Source organism: Mustela lutreola, chromosome 2, assembly GCF_030435805.1.
Source record: "Mustela lutreola isolate mMusLut2 chromosome 2, mMusLut2.pri, whole genome shotgun sequence".
In the NCBI taxonomy this organism is placed as follows: Eukaryota; Metazoa; Chordata; class Mammalia; order Carnivora; family Mustelidae; genus Mustela; species Mustela lutreola.
In genome coordinates this window covers 3,049,395-3,075,891 of record NC_081291.1, presented here as the reverse complement: position 1 = coordinate 3,075,891, position 26,497 = coordinate 3,049,395, and the positions used below count along the sequence as shown (strand labels likewise).

At 55.0% G+C, this 26,497-nt stretch overlaps 1 protein-coding gene across 6 annotated transcripts; it reads right to left on the bottom strand.

The window, feature by feature from the left end:
- Positions 1 to 950: 950 nt before the first annotated feature.
- On the bottom strand, positions 951 to 26,106 carry CHAF1A (chromatin assembly factor 1 subunit A). Of its 6 annotated transcripts, none has more exons than XM_059159525.1 (15): positions 25,800 to 26,106; positions 23,148 to 23,198; positions 21,262 to 22,130; positions 16,019 to 16,072; positions 14,236 to 14,465; positions 14,008 to 14,068; positions 13,742 to 13,810; positions 10,413 to 10,639; positions 9,764 to 9,932; positions 9,558 to 9,638; positions 8,603 to 8,695; positions 7,303 to 7,555; positions 6,354 to 6,831; positions 1,987 to 2,083; positions 951 to 1,428 (listed from the first exon to the last, which is right to left on the bottom strand). In XM_059159525.1, exons 1-14 carry the CDS (start codon positions 26,098 to 26,100, stop codon positions 2,011 to 2,013), a joined length of 3,009 nt encoding a protein of 1,002 aa, XP_059015508.1. In that variant the 5' UTR covers positions 26,101 to 26,106; the 3' UTR covers positions 951 to 1,428; positions 1,987 to 2,010. The 6 variants fall into 6 exon arrangements, with proteins under 6 accessions (XP_059015508.1, XP_059015507.1, XP_059015506.1 ...); XM_059159524.1 differs by having other exon boundaries at positions 6,341 to 6,831; positions 9,764 to 9,884; positions 25,800 to 26,103; XM_059159523.1 differs by having other exon boundaries at positions 6,341 to 6,831; positions 25,800 to 26,102.
- Between the last annotated feature and the right edge of the window lie 391 nt (positions 26,107 to 26,497).

Below are 26,497 nucleotides of genomic sequence, written 5' to 3'. Positions count from 1 at the left end.
CTGTCCCCTCCCCTCTCCTCAGGCCGGCCCCTCCCAGACCCTCTCCCTCTGCAGAGAGAAAGGCCTGTGGTGGCCAGTCCCCTGGCCACCGCCAGCTCAGTGACAGACTGACTTGGAAGTTTGAGGCCTAAATGTGATTTTACCATCAAAAACACCTTCTAGCCCCCAGCCGGCAAGACGCTCCCTTACATGCCTTTGCTTCCCATCTGGCTGTTCCCACACAGGGCAAGATGAGGGCCTGTCCTCTGCTGCCCCAACTCGGTCCCCTCCCAGCCCAACTGTGACTTGACATTAACTCCCAAGTTGTTAGGTGACCGCCTAACACGGGTCCCAGGGGACTTGACTGGCTGGGCAGTCCCGTCCACAGAGGCAGCACACACATCTGCCCCCAGCGAGGGGTCCTGGCTGAGTTGGGGGCTGCTGAACGCCAACACGGTGGCTGCCTCCTCTCCCGCGGGCTCAGCAGGAACAGAACTTGACGGGCCGGTCCAGGTTAAATGGGGTCCAGGAATTCTGCCAAAATCCCCGCACCCCAGGCCTCTGATGTGCTCTGATGTCTCGGTGGGGTCGCTTACAGCCCCAACACAGGGCTGCTCCAGGGCACAGGGGCCCACAGCTGTCCATGCATTCTTCCCCAAGATTGTGACCCAACCCTGAAGTCGATCTGGAAGCTACAGTTCCAGTCCCGGTGGCCTAACAGATGGGCAGCAGGGATAGGCCGACAGAAGCACTTTCCAGAAGCTGTCACCTTGAACCAGGTCAGCATAGAGGCCAAGGATTTTACAGACAAGAGTGGGGACAGTGCTGCAAGGTGTCACCCTTTATACAAACGACCGAGCCACATACCAGGTAGGGGAGAGCGCACCCGCCAGCCCAGAGTGGGGGGCCAGCCCCAGGGGATGGAACCATGCACAGGCAACGATGCTTGAAAAGACGACAGATGCACCAGGTCAGGGCTGGACAATAAGTTTATACACACCCACATCAGGCTGAGGAGCCGCCGCGGGCTCCAACTCATTTACAAGCATTTCATCACAGCGCCTGCTTGGGGGCCCACAGGCGCGACCAGGCTGTCCCTGTACAGATCCTCACATCGCAATAATGCTTTATTCAAGGGCAGATTAATATGCAGCTTTTGGGGGGAATTTTTACAAATACCAAAAGGAACAAATCAAGCATCCTCTATAAAACTTTCCAGACCTCCAGAGAGGCCTGCGAAGCAGGACAAAGTGCTCTTTACACAGGACTTGTAGGACTTTCAAGTATCCAAGAGGCGTTTGTGAATGCCCTAACCATTCTACCTACACACGCCGGGCCAGCGGGGCACTCAGCAGGAGCTGAGCGAGCTGGTGGGCACAGGGCTCTCGCTGATGTCCATTCCCACGGACCCCCCAGCTCCAGAAGTGGTTCCACACGGGGTCGGAGCCTCTGCAAGGCAAGAGAAGGAGGGGCCTTTAGCTGGCTGCACCCCCAGACTGGGTAGGGGCCCAAGTCACTGCCCCCACGCCCCCCTTCAGACAACTATACTCATTCACGGCCCTCAGAGCCTGTCCCCTCCTGGGCTCACTCCGCAAGAGTCAAACACTGGCCCCCCTCACTGCCCCCTCCAGGTGTCCCTGACTCAGCCCCTTCTACTCCCGAGACCGCCCCAAGATGCCACGGCTCCCAGCCCAGGGGTTGGCACTGCAGGTGCAGCACTGCCGATTCTCTGGGACGCTTCTGGAACAGCACCACAACGTGGTCAGCATCCAACTGCTGGCCCGTTACTGTACCTATTTCTGCCATGGCTACTGGAGTCCAGTCCCGCTGGGCACGAGGCAGCTTTCGGAGAAGCCGGATCCTGCAGACCCTGGACCAGAACGCACCGCCCCCACCCATCCAGCCCACTCAGCGCCTCTTGGGGTCTCTCAGCTCAGCCCCCTTGTTTACAGACAGGAGGAGTGTGGGAGCGACGGGGTGTGCGTTCTTTTCCTGCCAGATTCTCACCCCCGACATCCGAGATGTCCAGGATCACACAGTCGCCGTCCTCCTCTTCCTCCTCCTCCGTGTCTGCCTGGAAGCCATCGAGGTCCCCGGCCCCGACCTGGACAGACAAGGGGGCATGTGCCATCAGCAACAGCAGCAGATGGGCCGGTGTGCACCCCCCACCTGATCTGGGAACAAGCTGCAGGGGTGTGCTTCAGAACCTATGTGCAAAGGAGCCTTGTCACAGGTTGGGGGGAGAAGGTTCTCGTCAACGACCTCATTCAGCTCTCCCAAAACAACCACCAGCATTATTTACAAAAATTGGCCGATTCTGAATCAGCAATCTGGCTTTCTGGTGTGATCTGAAGATAGAGTGATAAAATGCCCACTTTCACTTTCTCTTGAAATAAACAGTGGAGAACTCCGCCAGCCAGCGTCACCTCCTCTGCCCAGGGCTCAGCCCCTCTGCCCGGCCCCCAACAACTCTCTCTTGTCACTCGTGTTCGGACCATTGTTGCTGGTGACGACACCATCCAAGCCGCTGTGGGCAGATTCTCCATCGACTTTCTGGACCTGTGTTCATCAGCTTTTACCAGAGAGGACAGAAGGACCACGTGGAAAAAGGCCAATTTTTACAAATTAATTAGTTAAAAGGCTCAATTTTAAACACCAACCATCTGTACAAGTGCCCCTGCTTTATGTAGATGAACAAAGAACCAGCAGAGGCAGAGGTGGGCTGATTTCAAAAGGGGAAGCTCTTTCTCAAAACTCTCCCGGAATTCCTCTGCTACAGAAATGGGCATTTGTTTGCCTGGAAAAGGAGCGATGGCGCAGGACCACGCGGTGTGCAGCCTGCTGGCCTGGCTGGGCAGCCCCACGGACACGCCAGCGGCCCCCAGAGCACGCAGCATCGATGCCTCAAACCACCGGTTTCCAGAGAATTCACCGGCTGAGAAGAGCAGAGCCGGGCTCTCCCCACGCTGATCGGGAGGCATCTGGCGGGTCCGCGGAGCAACAGGAACGAGGTCTCCCGTGTGCCGCCACTTTGCAGGGGGCTCCCCAGCCACAGCCCCCCCCACTCAGGACAGGCGCTCAGGTTGTTGCTACTGCCCACAGGGGCCCAGGGCCCGCCCCACGCTCTGGGCTTGGAAAGACCTTTAGCCACGATCAGGAATCAACTCTGTGGAACACCTGTTCGGGGTCATTTTGATCAGAGGCGATTTCGGACAGGAAAGGGAAAACAGGGCCACTCCCCATTTCAGAATAAAATAAGAGTCTAAAGCTGGAGTCCCTCCCAGGGGCCACACAAGACCACAGTCCTGGTGCCTCACTCGGCCCTGTTCACCTGACTGATTGTGACGCCTCGTGAACATGCGGTGTAGCAGGCCAGCTGTCAACTCAAAAGGATCTTTAAATTCCCACAAAATGGAGAAAACAAAACAAAAACTGAAGCAAAAATTTGAAATAAATAAATAAATAAATAAATTCCCACAAGTTAGGAAAGCTCAACCCCATCTAGAATCTATGCGGACGTTCACGGTTTGACAGCAGCTATCGGCACAGGTAGGGAAGTATCAGCAGCTTTACCGAAACCCAAGCCCAAACGCTTCACAGGCTCCGGGCCTCCAGTCTTACCTTCTAGAAGCTTACCTGCATCGGGCACGTTTATGTGGGGGCTGTCAGCGGGGGGTGCCCCGGCTAAGGCAGCCCCAAAGCCATCCCCCCACCCTGCCCTTGCACCCCGGAAGCCGAGCGAGGCCGCCTGGCCAGTCCTGTGAACCCAGCTAAGCGGAAAGTCTCCGCTGCCTTGGTCTGCCGGTGGGAGGTACGCGACAGCCATGTGTGACCACGAAGACAAAGGCCACATGCTAAGGAAGGAGGGAGTGGGACACGGGGGTGGCCTGTCATTACCAGAGCTCGGGACAAAGCCCTGGCCCGTGTTGAAGCTGACACTGGGGCCCTATGAGTGACGGCCCGAAGCTAGGACCGCCGAGCACTGCGTCCCCCTCTGCGGAGCAGGGGTGAGGCTAACTGCCCACGGCACAGCTCCCAGAAGGCCCCAGAAGCCAGGCGCTCAGAGATTCCCTCCCCACAGGCACACACTGTGCTGGCCCACGCGGAGGTCCTGGGCCTGGCACATGGCATTTCCTAAGGGGCTTCTGGTATTTATTTAGCTTTGAAGATTTATTTACTTATTTGAGGCGAGCGAGGGCGCACACGCAGAAGCAGGTGGGCAGAGGGCCAGAGAGAGAGGGAGGCTCCCGGCCGGTCCTGGCCCGAGCAGGCGGCAGCCTCTACCTCAGACCCTGAGGTCCCGACCGGAGCTGGAATCACGAGTCAGACGCGTCACTGACCGAGCCACCCAGCCGCCCTCCGAGGAGATTTTACAACGCAGACCTCAGGGCGGCTGGGTCAGCGGCGTGTCTGGCTCAGGTCATGCCCGTAGGGTCCTGAGATCAAGCCCCGCTGTCTGGCTCAGTGCTCAGCTGGGAATCTGCTTGAGGACGTTCACTCACTCGCTCTCTAAAAATTAAATAAAATCACACGGAGACCCCAAGTTCCTCGCTCCGACGTGCTGAATCCGCGTCACCGGGCCCAGGACGCCCAGAACTCCGAAGCTTCGGCCTGGTGGTACTTGTGCCGGGAGCGGTTTTAAAAATCCCAGGGGCAGTAGGTGAGCCCTGTGAGGGGCTGGAGGGGGTTCACTTGCTTTGTAGCCTTCGGGTGAGTCCCCAGCACTGCGGAGCCTCTGGAGGGCCCGACCCGTGAACAGGGAACAGGAACAGGCAACTGTTCACGCGAGGAACATCAGGTGAGACTCCCCATTGCGCAGATTCCCGGACACACAACCGGGGGTTTTCCTTTCCCGGCGGCTCAGCGTGATAACAAAGTATCTTACAGATGAAGCACAGGGATTCCCATAAAGCGCCTAGCCTAGGACCTGGCATTTCAGGAACATGTAATAGTGTCTAAAACTATTGTTTTCGGGGCGCCTGGGTGGCTCAGTGGGTTAGGCCTCTGCCTTCGGCTCAGGTCATGATCCCAAGGTCCTGGGATCAAGCCCCGCATCGGGCTCTCTGCTCAGCGGGGAGCCTGCTTCCTCCTCTCTCTCTGCCTGCCTCTCTGCCTACTTGTGATCTCTCTCTGTCAAATAAATAAATAAAATCTTAACAAAAACAAAAACACTGTTTGTCCTGAAAGTGAGAACCACCATGGGGGAGAGAGGGCACCATGGAGCTCAGGATGCAGCCGGGGCCGTCCCTCGGGCTCGGGTGAGACTCCACATCCACGCCCACAAAATGGGCAAGGACATGGCGGGGCCCTGAAGGAAGGCTGCCCAGACAGACAGACAAACAAGGATATTTTCCAGCCCCGCCATTTCAAGCTGGGGTTCCCACTGCTGGTTTCAAGCAGAGGCAGCCATGCTCTGGCTCCGTCTAGGACTGCGTGGGGAGCAACAATGCAGACACTGGGAAGGTTTACAACGTGTCAAAGGCCTCGTCAGCCCGCAGCAGCAGGGAGAAGGCGGGCGTCATTCCAGGAGCAAGTTCTCCCGCCTTCCTGCTCTGACGGCCACTGGATTTTCTAAGCTGAACGGTGCCTCCCGTCAGAGAAGCCGTGGGTAGGACCTGGGGGTGCGGCGGCATCACCACTCAGCCCGCGGTGCGCAGCTCCCCAAGCCATATGACCCCGTGGAGGGCGCTGGACACGAGCCGGAGACACGGCTCCACAGACCCCTTCCTCGCACCCTCCGCGTGAGGTCTGTAACCCCGAGACGTCTGCCTAAGACAAGCACCCGGGACTCGCGCCGCAAAACAGGTATCCGGTAAGAGAAGCTGCGTGAAAGGAAGAAACTCATCCCATTCCTATTCCAGCAGGAAAAAACCCGCACATCCAACAGCAGGGAAGGCTGGGGCCGGGGCCACGCCCGTCTGCGCCCACAGCCGGCCTCAGAGACGGCGCCGTGCCCGCGCCCCCAGGCCCCCACAGTTGGCTCCTCGCACTTGCTCCTCCCGGTGCGGCCGTCAGTGATCAGGGAGCTGCCCGGGCGACAAACCGCCGCCTGTGCTCCCAGTCACGATTCTGCTCGCCACCGTGTGGACGAGGTCGGGCAAAGCCCAGATCAGTCAGTGCTTCCAACGACAGGAAGTAAAGGTAAAAAGCAAAAACATAAAGATTGGAAAGTCTCCACACAGAACGCTGTTGGGGGCTAAAAGAAATGAGCCATCGGGGCACCTGGGAACCAGGCAAACACGCGAAATCGCTACACTTTCTGCTCACTTTTGTTGCGACTCGAAAACTGCTCTAACAAAGACACTTCACAGAAACTGAAAAGCCCCCTTGGGGGTCTCCCCCAGCCCGCCCCGCCCCTCACCTGCCCGTCGTGCCTGCGCTTCTTCATGAACTGGGTGATGCACATGCTGCCGGCTGACTTCCGCTTCAGCGAGATGGGTGTCCCCTGGCTGGGCCCCGTGGCGGGGACGCTGCCACTGTCCTCCCTGGTGGCCGAGGGCACCACGGTGACGTAACTCCACTGACACGGCACGGGCAGGTGCTCCTGGTCAAAGGTCTTCAGCACCTGCGGGTGGACGTACCAGCACATCCTGAAGTCAGGCCTCTTCTCGTACACCGAGTTCTCGGAAATGATCCGCTTGAGCCTGGCCTTGGAGGGGACGGCGGCGTCCTCGCTGGCGGTGGGGGTCTGCGGGCGGGAGGAGCCGGGGCTGGGCGGGCTGGCAGAGCTGCTGTCGGGACTGCCCGCGTCCCTGCCGAGCAGCCCCCGGCGGCAGCACTCCTGGAACTCCCGGATGATCACTTTGCTTCCGTTCACATTCCCGTGCAGCAGCGGGAGCAGCTGCGCCAAGACTGGTGGGGGCAGGGCGGGGAGACACCGGGAGAGAGAACACACATCGCACAAGGCTCCCGGGCTGTTACCGAGGTCAGAGATGCAATCAGCTGCGGGGTGGCCTTTCAAGATGAGCTGCGGGAGGCTGGGCAGCCCAGGTCTCCCGAGGCGGGATTTCTCCAGATAAACGAGCATGCCTCCCTCCATGTGCCCACTCCTCCCGAGTCACGGGGCTCCCCCGGCTCTGAAGAGTGAGGAGGCAGAGGCCTCAGGCATGTGTGACCTTGAGCCCGGCCCTCTGGGGAGGGCGCTAATTAGAGGGCCGGGTCCTGCCGTCGTATCAAGAAAGCAAGAGATGCGCTCAGCCGGCGCTGCTTTCGTGATTGGCCGACAGCCCTCCTGCATCGCAGTCCAGCCACCCAGCAGTCTCCCTGGGCCCGGGGCGCTGGGAGCCCCATCCCCTCCAGTTCCCGGCAGGCGCCGGCACTCACTCTGCTGGTCTCTCTTCTCCCGTCTGGAGGCCTTGGGCGTCTGCTCCTCCTCGGAAGGGACCGTCTCCAGCAGGCACGCCGTGAACTGCTGCAGCACCTTCCGGTCGGCGCCCCCGTCCTTATCAGCTGCCCAGACGCAGCCGATCTTCACGGGCTGGAGCACGCGGAACCTCTTCCCCTTCGCCAAAAACTCATCCCACTCTTTGGCCTTCAGTTTCTGACGAACCCTGTGGTTCTCTGGGTCAGCACACTCCTTGCAGGGCAGACAGCAAAGCTCTCTCAGGGTCCCCGGGGCCCCTGTGCCCTCTCGTCCCACCCCCGGGCCAGGGAGAGGGACGAGCACGCTGGGGCTGGGCACAGCCATCCACACGTCCCGGCCCCCACCGTGTCCCGCACCCCCTTCCTAACATCACCGCGGGGAAACAGCGGAGTGCTTTCCTAGATGCAACGGAGACCGGCACTCCTGCCGTTTGCTCTTTGGGACGTGCCCACCCTCTCTGGCCATGACCAGCAGGGACTAAAGTACTCTATCCTCACCAGTAAGCCGCTCGAGGCCACTCTAGATTTTCTAGGGACGGTGTGATGCCAGGGCCATCCAATCACCAACCCCAAACCCCACGCCCAGGTCACCCTCCAAGCCAGGCCCAACACTGCTCTCAGAGACGGGGAGGCCCATGGGCTCCACAGCCTGCTTTGCTGCTTGGAAATGTACGAGGAACACCCACCCCTCCAGCCTGACTTGGGAGAGGCAAAACCATTCCCCCAGGCAACGGCATACTTCTCCAACCTCCACTGTCCCAACACGACAACCTGACCGGCTGTCGGAGCCCTAAAAGCAGCCATCTGCCAGAGTCTAGCACGTTGGTAGCAGAGGTTGGGGGTTAACTCCAAGGGGCATAGGGGAACCATCTGGAGACACAGAAAGTTCTAGATTTTATTTCAGGTGATGGATTTACAAATGTCAATCATTAAAGCTCACTGTGCTCAATAACTAAGATCTACATGTTTTCTTATAAGTTCGTTATACCTCAGCTCGGAAACTCTGACTCAGGTTTCTCCTCATGCTGCTGCCCCATCTGGGATTCTCCCCTACCTCTGTAGACCTCCACTACCCTCCCCAGGCAAAACTCAAGCTCAGGCCCGAGACCCCACAAATGACTACGTGTTGGGGTCGCAAAGCGTGCGTGGGATGAGGGTGGGTGAGCTGGGCCGTCGCACCGCTGTCACAGCCCCACACTCGCAGCCCGGCTCGGCTCAGCGAGCTCTCTCCAGGACAGTCACCTCCCCGCTCTCCCCTCACCTCAGTGACTCCCTCGTCCTCAGACAGGTACCCATGGGGCACGAAAAAACCATCGTCTTCATCTTCATCGTCTCCCACTTCGTCATCATCATCCTCAAAAAAGAAAAACGGTTCATAATATGTGGCAACAGAATATATGCCTCGTTTAGAATGTTCACCTGCGAACATCTAAGGAAGGAAAAGGCATCTACTGCCTTGAGTGTCATGCTTACGGGCGCGGGGTGAAACCCCCTGAAGGTACCCCCGTTATTATTATTGTTTTTTAAAGATTTATTTATTTATTTGACAGAGATCACAAGTAGGCAGAGACGCAGGCAGAGAGGAGGAAGCAGGCTCCCTGCTGAGCAGAGCCCAATGCAGGGCTCGATCCCAGGACCCTGAGACCATGACCCGAGCCGAAGGCAGAGGCTTTAATTGGCTGAGCCACCCAGGCGCCCCTGTATCCCATTATTTGAGGGGGGCAGCGGCGGTGTGGATCAGGCAGAACACAAGCGAGTGAAGCCGCCCAGAGGTAAGACAGGAGGGGTGAGTGGGGACCAGGCAGATCAGGGGTCAGCGTGTGCCATCTCACAGGCCGGACACCGCTCAGTCCCACTGCCAGGTGAGCTAGCGTCACTAGATAAGATTTTCCAGTAGATGCTGGAAATCTGGTTGTTTTTAACTATTTTTAACATAAAGACTTATTTATTTATTTGAGAGAGTGAGTGAGCACAGGCAGCAAAGGAAGAGGTAAGGGGAGAGAGAGAGGCCCCCGAGCAGACTCCCTGCTCCACACAGAGCCTGACATGGGGCTCCCTCTCACGCGCCTGAGATCACTACCCGAGCCGAAACCATGAGCTGGAAGCTCAGATGACGAGGCCAGCCAGGTGTCCCCACCGCCGGTCAGACACAGGCTGGCTGTGAGCGAGCGCAGCCCTCTGGGTGGGAGCCAAAAGCCGTGCAGGCGCGTGCTCACCCCCTCGCTGTGGGAGAGGGACTCTCCCGGCTCCTCCTCTTCCCACTCCTCGTCACTGTCCACCTCATAGTCCAGGAACTTCTGAGGAAACAAAGACGCAGCGCGTCATGGCTCTTTCGGGGCCGGCAAAGCAGAAAACACTGGAATGGCAGAGACACAGAAAGACAGACGCGCCGGGACCAGCAGCACCGCTGCCACGTGCTCACCCTGTCTTGGGCCCAGGGGTCCCTTGGATGGATGACGGTCGTCTTCTTATTCCACGTCCCCCAGTACGCCGGCCGGTGATTCTCGGAAAACTGTAGGAGCTTCATCCTGCCGAACTTCCTCCTGTCAGGAACGCCATCTGCCTTGCCGCTCTCCACGATCACCACGTCGCTGAGGAGGAGACCCAGCAATGCGCCTCCCCGCTCCGCGCCGCTTGCCACCCCGGCTTCTCAAGGAAGCAGGCCGTCAACGTTTTCCAGAGATGGGAAACCACCTGCTCCCAAGAAAGCTAAGGGACATTCATTCCAGGGACACAGAGCAAGGAGAAGGCGGAGACAAGATGGCCAAGCTGCTACCCCGCAGGATGTACAGAAGCGGGATCCCAGAGAGCACGGGAATTGGCAAGAACAGGGCAGCTGCTCCCAGGGAGCCCGGCCAGCCAGTCTGCCCTCCGCAGTGGCAGCTCTCGGCAAGGCCAGCGCCCCCGACACTCAGCACTGAGCTTCTGGCTTTAGGCCCCGGAGGGAGACAACCCGCCGTGATGAGCCCGCAGCAGACCAGAAGGCAGGGCTCTGCCCCGGACCCCCTGGCACTTTCCAACTGAGCTCTGATGTCACCAACAGGCAAAAGACGGTCTCCCCGGCCACTAACCTGTTATGAATATTCGTGTTTCGGTTTGAAACCATGGTGGGTCCAGACCGGAGGGGCTGCCGGCCTTTCAGATCTTTCAGGAAGGAGGACTCGCCATTCTGCTGCTGGAGGAGCTGGTCCAACTGGTCGCAGAGGTCTTGGTCGAAAGCAGTCCGAAACCGAGGGGCGAGAACCATGTGCTCTTTAATTTCAAAAGGGGCGAACTTCCCGCAGGAGCCAGCCAGGGTCTGAAAGGGAGAAGACGCCGTGATGCGCGCCGGGGAGGCGCCGCCGGGCACACTGCACGGGGATGCTCCTTTTCACGTTCATCCAGGTCGCTAAGTACAGGGAGACACACAAAAGGCTACACACTGTGTGATGTCACTTACACAAGTTTCTGGAAAAGGCAAAACTAGAGGGCCAGAAGTCACATCAGCAGTTGCTGGGGCCTGGGGGCCAAGGGGGGAGGAGGGCACCAATTATAGGGAGCCAACTGGGGCGACAGCAACACTTCAGCTCTCGAGAAGGGGGGTGCTGTGGAGCCCTATGCGTTGTCAGAACTTACCGAATGAGTGAATTTTACTCTGCATTATACCCACTTAAAAAGAAGGGGGCAGGGCGCAATAGGACACGCGATCCCAGGAGAGGGAACTGAGCCCCCGGGGAGTGACTGCCGCTTCCCCAGAGCTGCACTGGGACAAGATGACTCACGAGCCAGAGCCCATCTCAACACTGAAGGCAGACAGGAACCTGCCACACCGATGTCTGCTCCCTAAGAATCACTCATCACAAGTTCTGGTGGATTTAATCTCCCCTCAGAGTTCCTGCAGCACTGGCCACGTCTGTCAGCGGATCCCAAAGCTGGCACACGAGGACGTGCGGGGTCAGGAGGAGAGTCCCCATCTGTGAAGCTCAGTATAAGCAAGCCAGCCTCCGACCTCACTGAGGAGAGAACACTACGGCAACCGCCTTCACCGTGGCTGCACAGAGGGCCGTCTGGGGGATGCTCCTGGATGGGATCCAGGCTCCAAGATTTTGCAAATCTCCCTGGTGATTCCCAACTTGCAGTCAAAGCCAAGAACCAGCCGACGGCCCACCTCACTAATGAACTGGGCTATCAGGCACCCAGACAGGACAGAGTTAGGGCCGAGCCCATAGGACCAAAGACTCCAACCAAGCTAAGGAACTACACATAAAAAACCAAATAGTGGCTTGGCTGCCTCAGCCAATGCAACAGGCGCCTCCCGATCTTGGGGCTGGGAGTCTGAACCTCACACTGGATATAGAGATTATTAAAAAAAAAAAAAAAAAATTTAAAGATTTTTTTTTTTTGAGAGAGAGAGAGAGGGAGAGAGAGATCACAAGCAGGCAGAGGCAGGCAGAGAGAGTGGGGAAGCAGGCTCCCTGCTGAGCAGAGAGCCCGATGCGGGGCTCGATCCCAGGACCTGAGCCAAAGGCAGAGACTTAACCCACTGAGCCACCCAGGTGCCCCTAAAAAAATCTTTAAAAACATACAGTGAAAACTAGACCAAAAAAATAGGAAAGAGATGATATCTGCCTATGGCCAGAGGGTATACAAGGCTTTGTAACCATAAGCCAAATGCTCTAAAAAATTTAACGGACGCCTGGGTGGCTCTGTCGGTTAAGTGTCTGTCTTCGGCTCAGGTCGTGATCCTGGATCGAGCCCCACGTCGGGCTCCCTGCTCAGTGGAGAGCCTGCTTTTCCTTCTCCCTCTGTCTACTGTTCTAATAAATAAATAAAATCTTAAAAAGAAAATTTTGAATGTTGACTTTAAAACATGAAATCTGTGGGCCACCTGGGTGGCTCAGTCAGTTAAGCGTCAGCCTTTGGCTCAGTCATGATCCCAGGGTCCTGGGATCCAACTCTGCATCGGTCTCCCTGCCCAGTGGGAAGTGTGCTTCTCCTTCTCCCCTCCTTCTGCTTGTGCATGTGCACACTCTCTCTCTCCCTCTCAAATAAATAAATAAATAAATAAATCTTTAAAAAGAAAATCCTGGCTGCAGAAGTAACTCCTAGAGATCAGAGCAAAAGCCAATCCCGTAGAAAAATAGGTAAGAAATAGGAATTGGCAAGTCACAGAAGAAAGCAAACGGCGATCAAAAGACAAAAAGATGTCCAGCTAGAATCAAGGAAAACTGTAAAGTGAAAGAAGAACATCATTTTTGCCCATTGGATTAGTGAAGGTCAAATACGCTCCATTCCGTGCCAGCGCAGGTGGGGAAGAGCTCATTTCCCCACGAGGCTCAGCACGGATGTTCCCGCTGGGAGGGCACCTGGGCCGGACTAATACAATCAGTCATTCTGTCCGAGGGTGTATCCCTGGACCAAGCATCAACCTGCTTCCAGGCAGCCGTCCTAAAGAAAGGCACACGTGGGGCACCTGGGGAGCTCAGTCCTTAAGCATCTGCCTTTGGCTCAGGTCACGATCCCGGGGTGCTGAGATCGAGCCCCACATCAGGATCCCTGCTCAGTGGGGAGCCTGCTTCTCCCTCTCCCACTCCCCGTGCTTTGTTCCCTCTCTCGATGGTCTCTCTCTGTCAAATAAATAAATAAAATCTTTAAAAAAATTAAAAAAAAAAAGGCACACGTGCAGAGAGGACTGTCAGTGACAGTCACCATGCCACTGATGGGGCATCAATGGGGCAATGGCATAGACTGTGACACCATCCACATTATGAAAAGTTAAGCGGCAACAGAAAGAACGAAGCCGACCCAAACGTGCCAGCAGGGCAAGAATCCAGGATTCAGCGATGTAAACAAAGCAGGGACGGAACACACTCATGATATGTATGTAAACACACAAACATATGAAGACGTGTAAATGCGCAGAAAGCTCTAGATGGACACCATTGCATCAGAGGAGCTGGGTTACCTCTGGAGCACAGAGGGAGGGGAGGGAAGTCTGGGGTCTCCGGAAGCAGATGCTGCTAGAAGGCGACAGATGCCAGCTTGGAGAAGCAGAATTCTGTGAATTCTGAACTGTTGTTTTATGCTTATTCTCGCCTCCCACCCCACGCCTCAGCTCCCTGAACGTAAGCACTAGGTCTTCTCTGACACCTTCCCACACGGCTCCTAACGCAAAACTGCTCGGGAAGCAACCTCCGAACACTCGGCAGTGGTTTTACCACACGTGCCACTTTTTGCCTTTTCAAGGACAGAGCGAATGACAAAATCCTGCGTCTCCAGCCTCCGTCAGAAGTAAAAGCTCCCTCGGTAAGCGGGGACCCCCTCTTGAGGAAAGGGAAGCTCCCTGGTCAGAAGATACCCTTGCACTTTCCAGAAGGACGAACGTGACAGAAAGTCGAGCCGGAGGAAGCCGGGCGCTCACCTTGGGGGCCTGCGGGGTCTTTGGCTTCTGAAAGAACCTTGTGATTTCGGCCTTCTCGGCTTTAATGCGCTGCAGCGGAAGAGAAGATGAACACGAAGAAATAAGAGATGGCAGCCCCGAAACGGGAGCCCGGCCTTTTACAGGTGAGAGCACTCCTTTGCTGTCCACTCTCCAAACCCGTGAAGGCCTCGGGGGCGTCAGACTCCATGCGGAGTCCCCGAGGCCACCTGGCTTCCCCAGGCAGAGGTCCTGGGACAATGACCTACCTTCTCCTCTTCCCGCAACCGTTTTTCTTCTTCCTTTTTCCTCTTCTCCTCCAGCTTCGCCCTGGGAGACAGGACCTTCAGCCTCGGCCGGGCAGCTCTGGTGTGCGTGCACCCAGGCCGCCTTGGGAAGGCGCGGCCCGGTGCGGGCAGGCCAGCGCGCGCAGGGGTTGGGGAGGGTGCGCGCCCCCGCCCCCCCCGCCCCCGCCCCCCCTCCAAGGGCCCACGCACTCCAGCGCCTCCTGCCGCTCCTTGCGCCGCTCCTCCTTGCGCCGCTGCTTCTCCGCCTTCTCCTTCTCGTCCTTCTGCCTCTTCTCGCGCCGCTCCTTCTCCTTCAGCTCCTTCTCCTCCTCCCTCTTCTTCCTGGCCTCTTCCTTGGCCCGCTTGGCCTCCTCCTTCAGCTTCTCCTTTTCCTCTTTCTCCGCCCGTAACTTGAGCTGCTTGCCCAGCCGCTCCCTGTCCTGCACCGAGAGAGGGTCCCGCGGTGTGTCCCTGCGCCCGAGGCAGTGGAGGCCGAGGGGAGGCGGCCCGCCCGGGAGGGACCTGCCAGCCGGCGCCCTACCGCACCGGCCACTGGGAGCGGAGTGACGGCCGCCAGCCAATGCTCACAGGACCTTCCGCGCGATTTGAAATAAGCTTCACTCAAAATCTTTAAAAGTGGAGCGGAGTTTATCTTCATAATCAGAAAATGATGATAAAATAAAGACACAAAATACCTGTAGGTTTTGCTTCCCTACCTTTAAAACAAAAGCATTTTGCTTCCCATCCTCCCCAAACCAGATCAAATTATAGGGATTATTTTTTTTCCTCTGAAATGGAAGATCGGGATGAGACAGGGACTGGGAATCTGTTAAGTCAGGGGGAAATGAAAACAACCAATAAAAGCAAAAAATGAATTTGCTTTTATCTTTACATCAGTTCCTCATTCCAAACAACCGGCACACGGCCTGAGGCACTGCATCATTATCTAAGCCCGAGCTCTGGCTCAGCAGGCGAGACGCCTGCCAGACACAGGGGCTCCCCTTCTGTCACAGCACCAGCGAAACTTCGAGGACTATTGATGTCGGAAATGGGTTTCTCAACATCAGGAGCCTGGCAACTCCAGTTTCAGTCTGGGCATAGGACTCTGCGCTCGTCTCTAGGGAATGTCCCACCTTTCATTGCTTTAAGGAAAGCCACAGAGGCTCTCCGCTAGTGATGGCGGAAGCGTTCCGTTCTCACAGAGCGCCCGCCCTCTGCACCTTCCGGGGACGGCTCGGACACTTGAAGAAGGTGCCTGGACTGGGGAAAGCATGCAAGGTGGTGAGGAGTCGTGTGGGCCCACTGCTCAGTAAGAAGGCAGAAGGCTTCTGGAAACCGGCCATACTTGAACCCCATGTCCCTCCCCCACCCCATGTGTGTCAACCTCTGAAATTCTCCAAGAATGAGAGAAACTCTAAAACCACCACCAAAAGCTGACCCATAAAAACTGAATGCAGCCATAAGGCGGATGGCATAGGAAGCACGGGGTAAGCCCAGACCCACTGTCCTCATCACCCCTTCCACAGGCTGGCTGGGCTGCGGAAGCCCACTGGCCTTCTCTGCTCCTTACAGCAATGAGGAAAACGTCCTCTGCTTTGCAGCACGAGACAGGTAGTGACCCCCAGGCAACAGAAAGCAAGACTCAGAAGCGACACTAGACAGTAATCACCCATCTAGCATCGTGGCCACCAGACCACCAGCACAGCACGTGGGAAGGGGCTGGTAAGTGTCAGCTACAAAGCCCAGCTATCAAGACAGTAGGAGAAACCATGATCATAACAGAAGCTTAGAAAGGCTACGTGCAAAATCGTCACTAAAATGATGCAACCCACAAGTCCCAGGGCACAGCTGTGTGAAATGAAGCAAGATTCAAAGTCATGGTCAGGACAAGCAGGGGAAGGGAACAGGCAAAGGAGGGGTGCAGGGGCCTTGCTTACTATTCAATACAAAAAGCACAGCAGGTTAACTTTCTGTTTCAGGGGAAATGTCTTACTCTTTGCAGTTTGAGCTTGTCCTTCTCTGCAGAAGCTTTGAGTTTCTTAGTTATCTGAAATGAAAGATATTTTTCTTTAAACATGGCTTGTTTCAATCACTACAGTACATGTAACATATCACACGCTTCTCTGGGAAAGAAGGGGAAGGGGGAATAAGGGGCTCACACTACTGAGAACTTCTTTACAAAAAGAGCTCAGTGAAAACCTTCCAGTGACTAGTTTCCACAAAACAGAACCAAAAACCAAAATGTCGTGGTGGGGTCATGAACTCCAAAGACCATTCACATGCATGTTTCTGGGGATCAAACAGGAGACTGGGGAGACAGATAACAAAACCGAAGGGGGGCCAAGCACAGGAGAAACACGGCAGGCTCAGCACCAAACGGCAGTGGACAGCCAGCCTTGGCGTCCAGCATGTGACCGAGTAGAAGGCTTTGTAACAGAGGCCATGGGACACATCCCGTGTGAAACGGACAGAGCCAGTAACCCGGCACAGCAGCCCCTTCTGATTTTTCCAAGAGGAGCCAATACTGGCAATTTTGTTTACATTTTCTATGTAATGTCTAAAAGTTAACATTAACAAGTTAACGGGTCTGTGGCCTAGCTACCTATGAGCTATCAATGTGTACTCCGCTTTCCGAGATGTGGAGCGAATGAATGTTCAGGGGAAAAGGTCAGCTTGCTGGAGGTAGCAATCTGGTCTAGGACCCCTGCATCCTAGAGTACAACAGCCTCTACCGCCCGGCTGCAGGGTGAGCACGGCCAGAAGGACTCACCGCTGGCTTCACGGCCTCCGGTTTGAGTGTGAACAACTCAGACTACTGGCCTAAGCTACCTCCAGAGCGGGGAAGCCGGAAAACCAAACTGTCAGACGGAAGAGCGGTGCGGAGAGCGCGCACAGAAAAGCAGCAACTACCCAGGCTCCGTGAAGACAAAGAGGCAGCCAGAACGTGAGACTGGGGACTCGAAAAACCAAAGGCCCATTTTCCTCAAGATGCTTTGACAACACTGACAAGACTAGGTAGTGATGATTCCTTGGGGAAAGCCCACGACCTCATGTAGAATACAACTTACAGACGAATAAATCAAGAAGACATCCTTCTTACTCGGGACACATCGAGTTTCTTGGATTAAGCCTTCCCTTAGGAAATGGCAGCAGTCTCATGAAAGCCACGTGTTGGCAGCACCTCAAATGCCTCTAGCATCGTGCCAGGATGCTTGAGCCTGTCTTTACTGAGCCCGCACCAGCGCAGATGCCACCTTCTGAAGCAGTTTTACCAAGGGCTTGAGAAACACCACCCGCCTCTCCAGAGTCCGCTCTGCCTGCCAAGTCCCCGACATCACTCCCACCAGAAAGGATTGAACAGCAGCATCTGCAAGTTGCTGCATTTCTGTTGTTGAATTTGTGTTCAAATTGATAGTACCCAACGTGATGGTCAGATTCCCACACGAGGAGTGCACTTGAGAGGAAAACACAGTCAGTGCCTTTGACAGAGCGTCTCCTCCGCGGCGAGTCCGGGCAGGTGATGGACTCCCAGGAGCCGGCTACTGATCGACGACCAGAGCTGTGATCATTTCATGCGGAACCAGGGTGTACTGCGTCACTAGGCACCCAGATGGGCCTCACTGGTCTGACAGATTATCTTCTTGACGTTTGGTCCCAGTGTCTATGAAACTCTCCCCAAGTGGAGACCACACACATCACCCGTCTGGAACTCGGCTGCCAAAAACAAGACCAAGACCCCAGCAGGAAGCTGACACACACACATCGACACCCCCGACATCAAGACAGACCGAACCATGGGCACGAACTTCACGTGGCAGGACCCGTTCAGAGCCACTTGCTCTGACTTTATGTATACAGGGAGGTGGATTTCTTCGCTCCGAAGCAGCAGTGAATGAGGTGAGGAGAGGCAGTGATGCAGCAGGAGCAGCTAAAAACCTCCCCGCAGGGGAGAGACAGCAGCGGGGGAGACGTGCGACCTTTGCAAACCGCTCCAGCTGCAGTGGAGGAAGAGCCAGCAGGCGACATTCACCTGTGCCTCCCGGAGCTTCAAGTGCTACTTAACAGCAGCCCAAGGAAACATGCAGAAGAAAGCACATTAGAGTTGCTTCGTCAAGGCTGAGAATAAGAGACCATGGAAACATCTACCAACAAGACCGACTCCACAGTGTGTCCAGACCACAGGTGTAAGACAGCAGCTAACCAGAGACCTTCCCAGGCCTGTAGAGAAAATATCAAACAGATGGAAGACACCCCAGAATGAAAAAGAAACATATTTACAGCACATGGCTCGTATAAGGACACAAAACGATACTGCGTATTCCCAAGGATCTCTCACATAAGCCGCACGGGGAAGCGTAAACTGTGACGAACTCGTGGGAGAGCTGGGCTGGAGGGAGTGTCATGCTTCAATGATGTTTTTTGAACACGAAGAATTTAGCACTTGTGTAATTTAAATTATACCCCGAAAAGTTCCAGCGACCTGGGCTCATCTGTAGACATGCCCAGATTCCAGGAACACAGCTGTATCCACATCTTTGTTTATGAAAAAAATAAACCTCTTATCGCCATTAAAGCAGGCTGAATTCACGGCTAAAGCGCAAGCCAACTTCTATTCCAGATGGTAAAATGCTCCAATGCTACAGAGCGACCATTCAGCCAGAAGAGCCCGCAAGAGCCCAAATTGCGTTCCTCCAGACCAGTTCTCAAAGCGAGTCTCCGGAACCCTGGTGCTTTAACGAACACAATAAAGGACACAAGAAACAACAGAATGAAGCTCTTCCAGCGGACCATCTCAGACTCCCTGGGAAGACACAGCAGGAGCTGCATCTTAAGTCCCCTGGAAGGGAAACACGCACACAAGCACGTGCGCACTAGAGGAGCGTGCCTAGGGCATCCAAATGCAGAGATTACGGTACCAACCCCAGGACTGGGGAAGCCAAATAAAACCAAACACGTTACACTGTAACATGAAACAGTATGTGAGCTTCCACTGAGTTTCCACCTACAATCTGGAAAGGAGGACGTGGAGAGGGAAAGTGGAAAAACACAAGTATTCCCCAAGCTATTACGGGTCAGGAAACCCTTGAGCCCCCCAGGGAAGGTGCTGGTTGAGCACCAAACACAAAACTAACTGGCGAATTGGAAACTCCCTGCTCCTGGGGAAGGGGGGTGGTGGGAGATAATGCACGAGGCTGTGGGTGTGGGTGTGGTTGCAAGTGGTCCATCTTGGCCGCCCTCCTCAGGGAGTCTGGCTCTCACAGCACCGGGACACATGATAATCACTTGGCTTTGCTCTCATCCATCTGGTGCCAACCACCACCAGGAGGCTCCACTTCCACTCCTGTGACCGACCAGCTCACTGCGGGGGGGGGGGGGGGGGGGATGGGGGGGAGGGCTGATTTGCTGCTGCAGGCTCTGGGGCTGTGTGAACCTTCGCCACTCAGTGCAAATTATTTGCAAAGCCACGTGGTAACACTGCCTTCTCGAGCGTTTCAGACCTCCAGGCCTGTGTTGAGAGCGAGGAGCCAACACCCAAGGCGCAGGATCTCCTAACCAGCCACATTCGGTTTAATGCTTGGCTTGCCGAGGGCGCCAGCAGACAGAAATAAAACTGTTTCATGACAAGGCCCAACTATGTCATTTCCCATTCCTCGGGCTTGGCTACGGGTATAAAAACAAACTTAAAAAATAAAGTGCTTGAGAAGAACGGAAACACATGTGCATGTCCTGTTTTCTAGGCTAACTGGCTGTAACAAATCACATGATAAGATCTAGGCTAAGTAGCAGCAGCAGGCTGGAAGGATTTCAGGCAACTGGCCGGACCATGGCTAACAGTGGAAAGGGACGTCAACTCTGATTCTGAGCGTCTGAGTAATGGCTCACATGCAAGTTTAAAAATGTATCTCTGTCTGCAAGAAGAAAAGATTGCTCCACTCTTGCCATTTTGAAAACCTAAAGAGAAAGCCACTGGTTCTTTCCTTCTAAACTCCTCAGGAGATAAAAGCCATGCAGTCACCCAGAAAAATAATTAGTCCCTTAGAGATCAAATCTCACAAAGTGATCAAGGTCAAATCAAGCAGGTTCAGTGGAGACTGAATTATCCAACCCGGGATCTGATCTTACACTAAAAAGCAACCAAAACCACAAAACAACCTAAGGGCACCTGGCTGGTTCTATGCGTGGAGCTTGTGACTCTTGGTCTAAAAAGTCGTGCGTTTGAGCCCCACACTGAGCACCAAGCCTAGTTAAAACAAACAAAAACGTAATGTGAACAAAAATTCTACAAAAGCAAAACACCAAAAGCCAAAAACCAAAAAACCCAAACCAAAGGATGCCGTCAATACACACTTCTGGATTCTTGACTCATTTTACCAGTTCTACCCAGAAGACCCTAAGGGGGCATGAAAGCGGAGACAGCTGCCACCGTGCTGATAAGCCAGCAACAGGGACAGGCATTTCGAGAGTCATCTTTCTGTGGGTCCTTAAAATGGGGCCATATTTTCCTTTGGTTTTTGTCGCTCTGGGGGCGGTTTTTCAGTGTCTAGGTCTGGGTGACCAGGCTGACGAGAGCTGACCCTGCAGAATTCCCATTTTAGTCTTCCTGCTGTCTTGGGATCTCTTCACCAAAACTCCTTCCGATTAACCCCCTTACGAGCCCGCGTTAGAACAGCAAGGAGAAACGGAGCTGACATCTGACGCGAGGGGTCGCAGCTGCCTGCTTACGTGGACTCCTCACGAACATGGGCAAGTTGATGGCACCACTCCTCAGGTGTGAACAACCACTGCTACCAAGATGGCAGTTCACAGAAGACACCTGACACGCTGGTGACTAACAGCCACCAGCACATTGCAGGGCACATGTAACCAAACACTGCTCACGGTTTTGATAGCCAAAGAATTCCCAATCATGGGGCGCCTGGGTGGCTCAGTGGGTTAGCCTCTGCCTTCGGCTCAGGTCATGATCCCAGGGTCCTGGGATTGAGCCCGGCATTGGGCTCTCTGCTCGGCAAGGAGCCTGCTTCCCTTCCTCTCTCTCTGCCTGCTTCTCTGCCTGCCTGTGATCTCTGTCAAATAAATACATAAAAATCTTAAAAAAAAAAAAAAATTATTCCCAATCAGTCTGTGGCCCCACCTACTTGGCCACTAACCCCCTGGGCCACGCAGTATCCCCAGGCGGAGAGCAAGAGGCTGAATCCCGTTGCCACTGCCACACCAGCATTCGGCAGAGATACTCACTCTGCGGATAGGTGTGCAGGTTGGGGAGGGCCTGGGACTGCCGTGCTGCTTTTTGGAAACAGACTGCCCCTCGGGTGAGCTGGTGGGAGAGGAAGAACCCCGGGATGAGTGGCTAAGAACAGAGTCTTCTTCAGGGCCGGACTCCAGCGTCTCGCTCTCGGAGGGCACGCCCTGGTCTGCGGGTGTCACGGGCGGAGACTTGGCTCGAGGAGGTTTCCCAGCCAGAATATCCTGCAAGACCACCACGGGCACCTTCCCTTTGAACAGGATGCCCCTGGCTTCACTCCAACCATCCTGGTCCTTCTCCGGGCACATTCTTGCGTCACCAGTTGGCACGGGGCAGCTTGGGGGCGAGCCTTTCTGCCCATCTCCACTCCTCTCTGGGCCCCCGGAGCCAGGACCCTCCTTCTCGGTTTTGCATGGAATGTCAGAAAGGGTCTCCTCAGAACACGCCAGCTCATCCTCCGGACTGGCCTCCGGCGGCCCCCTGTCACCTCCAGCTTCTTCTCTGACCCCACTTACAGCCTCCTCAGAGGGAGAGGCTGCAGCATCTAGTTTACTGTGGGCCACAAGGCCATCTAGTTGGTCACTTGAGTCCTCCGTCAAATCAATGATGACCGCAGTCTGGTCAATATTGGTTTTGACTCTGTTTCTTAAAAAGTTATCTAAGGGACCCTTCCCGTTGACAAGTTTGGGACTACAGTCTATGTCAGAGCCCATATGACAGTTGTTCTCCACGGTGTCCAAAGAGGTCTCCAGATCAGGGACTTGACTTTGGGCAGGAGCACCCTCAGAGCTCCTGGTGTCATCCGACCCGTCCTCGCTCTTCTCCTTTGGGACAAGATTCAGGCGCTTGAAGGGCAGACGAGCTGAAACGGAGAGAGAAGGCCGTCTTTACAGGGGAAGTGTGAAAGGCGACACCCCATCGATAATTTGATATTCTGTAGGCTCAATAAGCATCGACCTTGCTGGGCTGGAGGGGAGTCCGGGGGTCCGGGGGGTCCGGACTTCTCTAGAAAACACGGATGCCCTCAGGCTCCACTGTTTGCCCCTGCCCCTTTCACCTCAGAGACTGCTGCCCTTAACGTGACTCCCCTCCATACCAAACTTGCTATCAGTCATCACGGGAAGAGGAAAACTGTTCCAGTGGAACCAGATACCAAGTTTTAAACACCAGAGGGATGCCTGGGTGGCTCAGTGGGTTAAACCTCTGCCTTCGGCTCAGGTCATGATCTCAGGGTCCTGGGATCGAGCCCCGCATCGGGCTCTCCGCAGCAGGGAGTCTGCTTCCTTCTCTCTTTCTGCCTGCGGTCTGCCTACTTGTGATCTCTATCAAATAAATAAATAAAATCTTAAAAAAAAAAAAATTTTAAACACCAGAAACCATACTTTTTTATACAGTTACTTAACTAATCTGGCCTAAGGGCAAATAAACACCAAAGGATTTGGATACGTTTATCGTTCTGTCCAACCGTGGTTCAACCAGGGGCAGCTGAGCTTGCCAGGGATTTCTGACGGAGTCTGGAGATATTACTATTTGTCATGACTTGGGTGAGCGACCAGGGATGCTGCTAAACCACACAATATAGAGGACAGCCCCACACTGTGACAAAAAAATTACAGAATGTCAACAGTGCTGACACAGAGAAACCCAAGGAAGGGCAGTGACCACTAGATTTGCTCCCAGGAACCTAAGAAAACAGCAACATAATCACAGGGGCTCCACAGCCTCTGACTGGAAGGTACAAACGTTATCTCGCCTCTAGCCCTTAAGCCCTGAGGACCCCAGTGGAAGGCCCTTGCTCAAAGAAAACTAAAAATACTGCTGAGGAGATGATGAAGGATACAAGTCAGGAACGGTATTTAACCCCTTCCCAGACAGTTACCTTGTATTAACTTCTTGACTGGAAAAGCTGGTCTGTCTTTGCAATCCATGGCTGTGAATGAAGTGTCAAAGGATAAGTTATTAGAAGTCGTAATTCATATGGAGCCACCTAACACGTCCAAGGTGGTTGTCCGGTGGGAGCGATCTTGCCACCCCCACCACAGGGCCTTTGGCAATGTTTAGGGACATTTTTGGTTGCTGTGAGGGGGGGTGTCTAATGGATAGAGGACAGAGATACTGCTAAATATCCTAAAATACACAGGATGGCACCCAAGGCAGAATTATCTGCCCAAAATGCTAACAGGTTGAGAAATTCTGCTCTCAACACTGTCACACCTTCTCATTCTGTGTGGTAACCATCGCTCTGAAACTTAGATTATTATGTCTTCTCCCCCTTCCCCACACAATGGCAGCTCTGTGACAACATGGAGACTTGTTCCACACTGTACCCTGTGCACCTAGCTCAGAACTGGCACACAGTGGGACACCAGTGAGCATGGTAACAGGGACAGTGAAAAGGGGAAAGATGGGGCAAGGGGCTGGCTCGGTTGGAGAAACACACAGCTCTTGATCTCAGGGCTGTGAGTTCAACCCCACACTGGTGTAGAGATTACTTAAAAAATAAAATCTTAAAAAAGAGAGAGAGAGAGAGAGAAGAAAAAGGGAAACAAGTGCAAGTAGAGATGACAGAAAACACTGCATGACAGATTTCACCATTAATGACCCCAAAATGTCCTCCTCCAATCAAACCATCCCCACCACCAAATCTGCAAAATCAGAATAGGACTAATTTTCTTCTTAAATAGAGTCCATACAGGTAAAACAATTTAAAGCACGTTGAGCTTGTCGGGGTGGACCTGACGTGCTGTCAAGAAATAAGGGAGAGTATTTTCCTGCACGGGGGAAAAAAAAAAAAAGCATCTAATAATATCAAAGCTGAGACAAAAATGACTGTAAATAGAGCTAAGTCTTTGGGAAAATATCCTTAAATTGGTTAGAGTAAGTTTAGAAGCTGACACCTGCTAGGAGATCTGGCTTGAAAAAATCTAGGTTAGTTATTTGGGGCAATCTACATATGTCTTGGAAAAGATACACACAAGTGAGTATTTTCAAAAAGCAGATCAAGATTTCTGAAACACTCAGCTGTCCAGAGATGGAACTGCTCTCGCCTAAGCCCCAGGCTTGGAATACAAGGACCCCCAGGATTCACATCTCCTTTCTACCCATTTCAAGGCGGTATCATTCCCAGGTCCTTGTTGACCAAAGACAGGATTTCCCCCGCCTTATCTGAAGTATACATAATCTTTACCCACGTAAATTTATATTTAGGACAACCACAAGGATTTACGGGTGTGGCCCGCCAGCTTTGATGCGAGGGGAACAAAAGTGACCCAGGCCCAGAAGCATGCAAGAGTAGCCCACCCAGGGATGTGAATTGTTCAAAGGCAAACATACGATTCACACACACTCGTGTCTAAAGTTACCAAGGCTCTTCTGAGATTACATGGCTCCTATTTTTATGGAGCCTTAAAACACCCCTTCCTCTTATGGTAGGAGGGTCACAGCAAGGTGGGGTTTCTTAAATTCTTAAATTAAACATTCTTACTGTATTAAATGACCGCTCAAGACGATCGGTCCCAACTTTATTGATAGGAATTTTATGTCTCCGTGAAATTTCCAAGGAGCGATGCTTCTCAACTAGGGGGAGATTCCGTGCCCCCTCCCCATCCTGCGGCCCCCTTGGCACTGCTCGGTTAACTTTGTGGGTCGTCACAAGTAGGAAAAAGGGGATGCTACTGGGATCTAATGGGTGGAGGCCAGGCACGATGCTCAACGCTACAATGCAAGGGGCAGCCCCATTGTCAACAGTGCCCAGGCTGGGAAACCCTGGAGCGGACTAGTGGACCTCCCTGTCAGCCCTCTCTCAAGGGACAGGTTGTTTATCAGGCACTTACTATGCGCCAAGCGTTGCACCGGCGCTAGGCACAAAATGGGAGTCAAGCAAAGTAGACAAGGCAGTCTAGTCCTCCTCGGCTCACCATCCCACGTTTCCCAGGCCCCGCCAGGTGCAGGAAAGCCCCCTCCCAAGGTGCGGTGGGGGAGGGGAAGGCAGGTCTTCACCTTGCATAGAGGGCAGGATCAAGAACCCGGGAGCCCCAGCGCCCGGACGAGCCCACCCTCCGGGCCTCTTACCTGGGCTTGCCCCGACCCGCAGACGCAGCTGTTCTGGTCCCCGAGCCCGTGGGCCCCCGGGCCTCAGTTTCCCCCCCCCACCCCCGGCCAGAGGGCCGCTGCACCGTCCAACTTGCTCAGGGGACACAAACGCACTCGGCAACCTGCAAAGCCAGCCCCTCCGCCTCCCTGGGCCTCGGTCTCCCCTCCGGGCCACACCGACCCGTCACCGCAGAGAGCCCTGCAAGAACCAACTGACGCAAAAGCGCCGGGGAAAATGGTCGCGGCCGCAACAATAACGTCGAGGGCGCCCTTCGGGTCGCAGGGCCCTGGCTACGGCCGTAACAGCCGCCCCGACCGTACAGCCGCCGGAGAGGAACGGGCCTGGGGCCGGGAGGCCCGTCTGCCCCCAACTGCCGCCTCGGCCTGCGCAGGCCGCGCGCCGCGCCCCCCCTTCCCCTCAGCGCGGGACCGAACTGACCTGCGGCCGCTCCCCTGGCGCCGGGCGCCCCGCACTCCAACTCCTCCAGCATCGCCCCGGCGGCGGCTCGAGCTCCCCCCAGGCGGCGGAGGCGCGGGCTCTGTTCAGGCGGCCACTGCCGCTCGCCCTCCCGCCCGCGCCGCTGCTGCCGCGGCCGCCGAGCTCGTATTTGGCGGGAACCGCGGCGACCCCCGCAGCCCGCGCGGTGATTGGGCGAGGCCGCGTCACGTGACAACCCGCCTCGGGAAGAAGGGACCGCCGGGAGCATCCTCGCGAGAGCCGAGGCTTCCATTCCTCCCATGGCTCCCCTATTGATATTCCCGCGGAGGACCGGGGCTTCCTCTCGGCCGCCGGTCATTGGCGGGGAGGAGGTGCCCTGCGATTGGAGGCAGAAGATGTCAAGCTGAGAGTTCAACACTGTGATTGGCTAGGCGCGTGGGATAGGTCGGCAGGAGGAGGGAGGGCCAGGCTCCTACGTCATGACGAAACGTTTTACGTAGGCTGATGGGTGACAACCTGAAATTGCGGTTTAGAGGAGGAAAAGTTTTTAGTTTATGCTAATTGGGCATCAGCTGAATATTATAAGTATTAAAACTATAAATGTCTTTTTAGGTGAACAACAGGAAGAAAGTAAATTCTGGGTAGCCCTTTAGAAGCATTTACTGTGCACCAAATATATTCAGAGGGAATGAATGAAA

What these genes read in the sequence shown, in the direction of transcription:
- CHAF1A (XM_059159523.1), bottom strand. Translation starts at nt 26,100, where the DNA reads ATGGGAGGAATGGAAGCCTCGGCTCTCGCGAGGATGCTCCCGGCGGTC. An exon ending in AGTCAAGAAGTTAATACAAG is followed by an intron (nt 22,131 to 23,147) that starts GTAACTGTCTGG and finishes TCTCCGTTTCAG; the next exon opens with CTCGTCTGCCCTTCAAGCGC. An exon ending in AGACCCCGCAGGCCCCCAAG is followed by an intron (nt 10,640 to 13,741) that starts GTGAGCGCCCGG and finishes TCTCCCTTTCAG; the next exon opens with ACCCTGGCTGGCTCCTGCGG.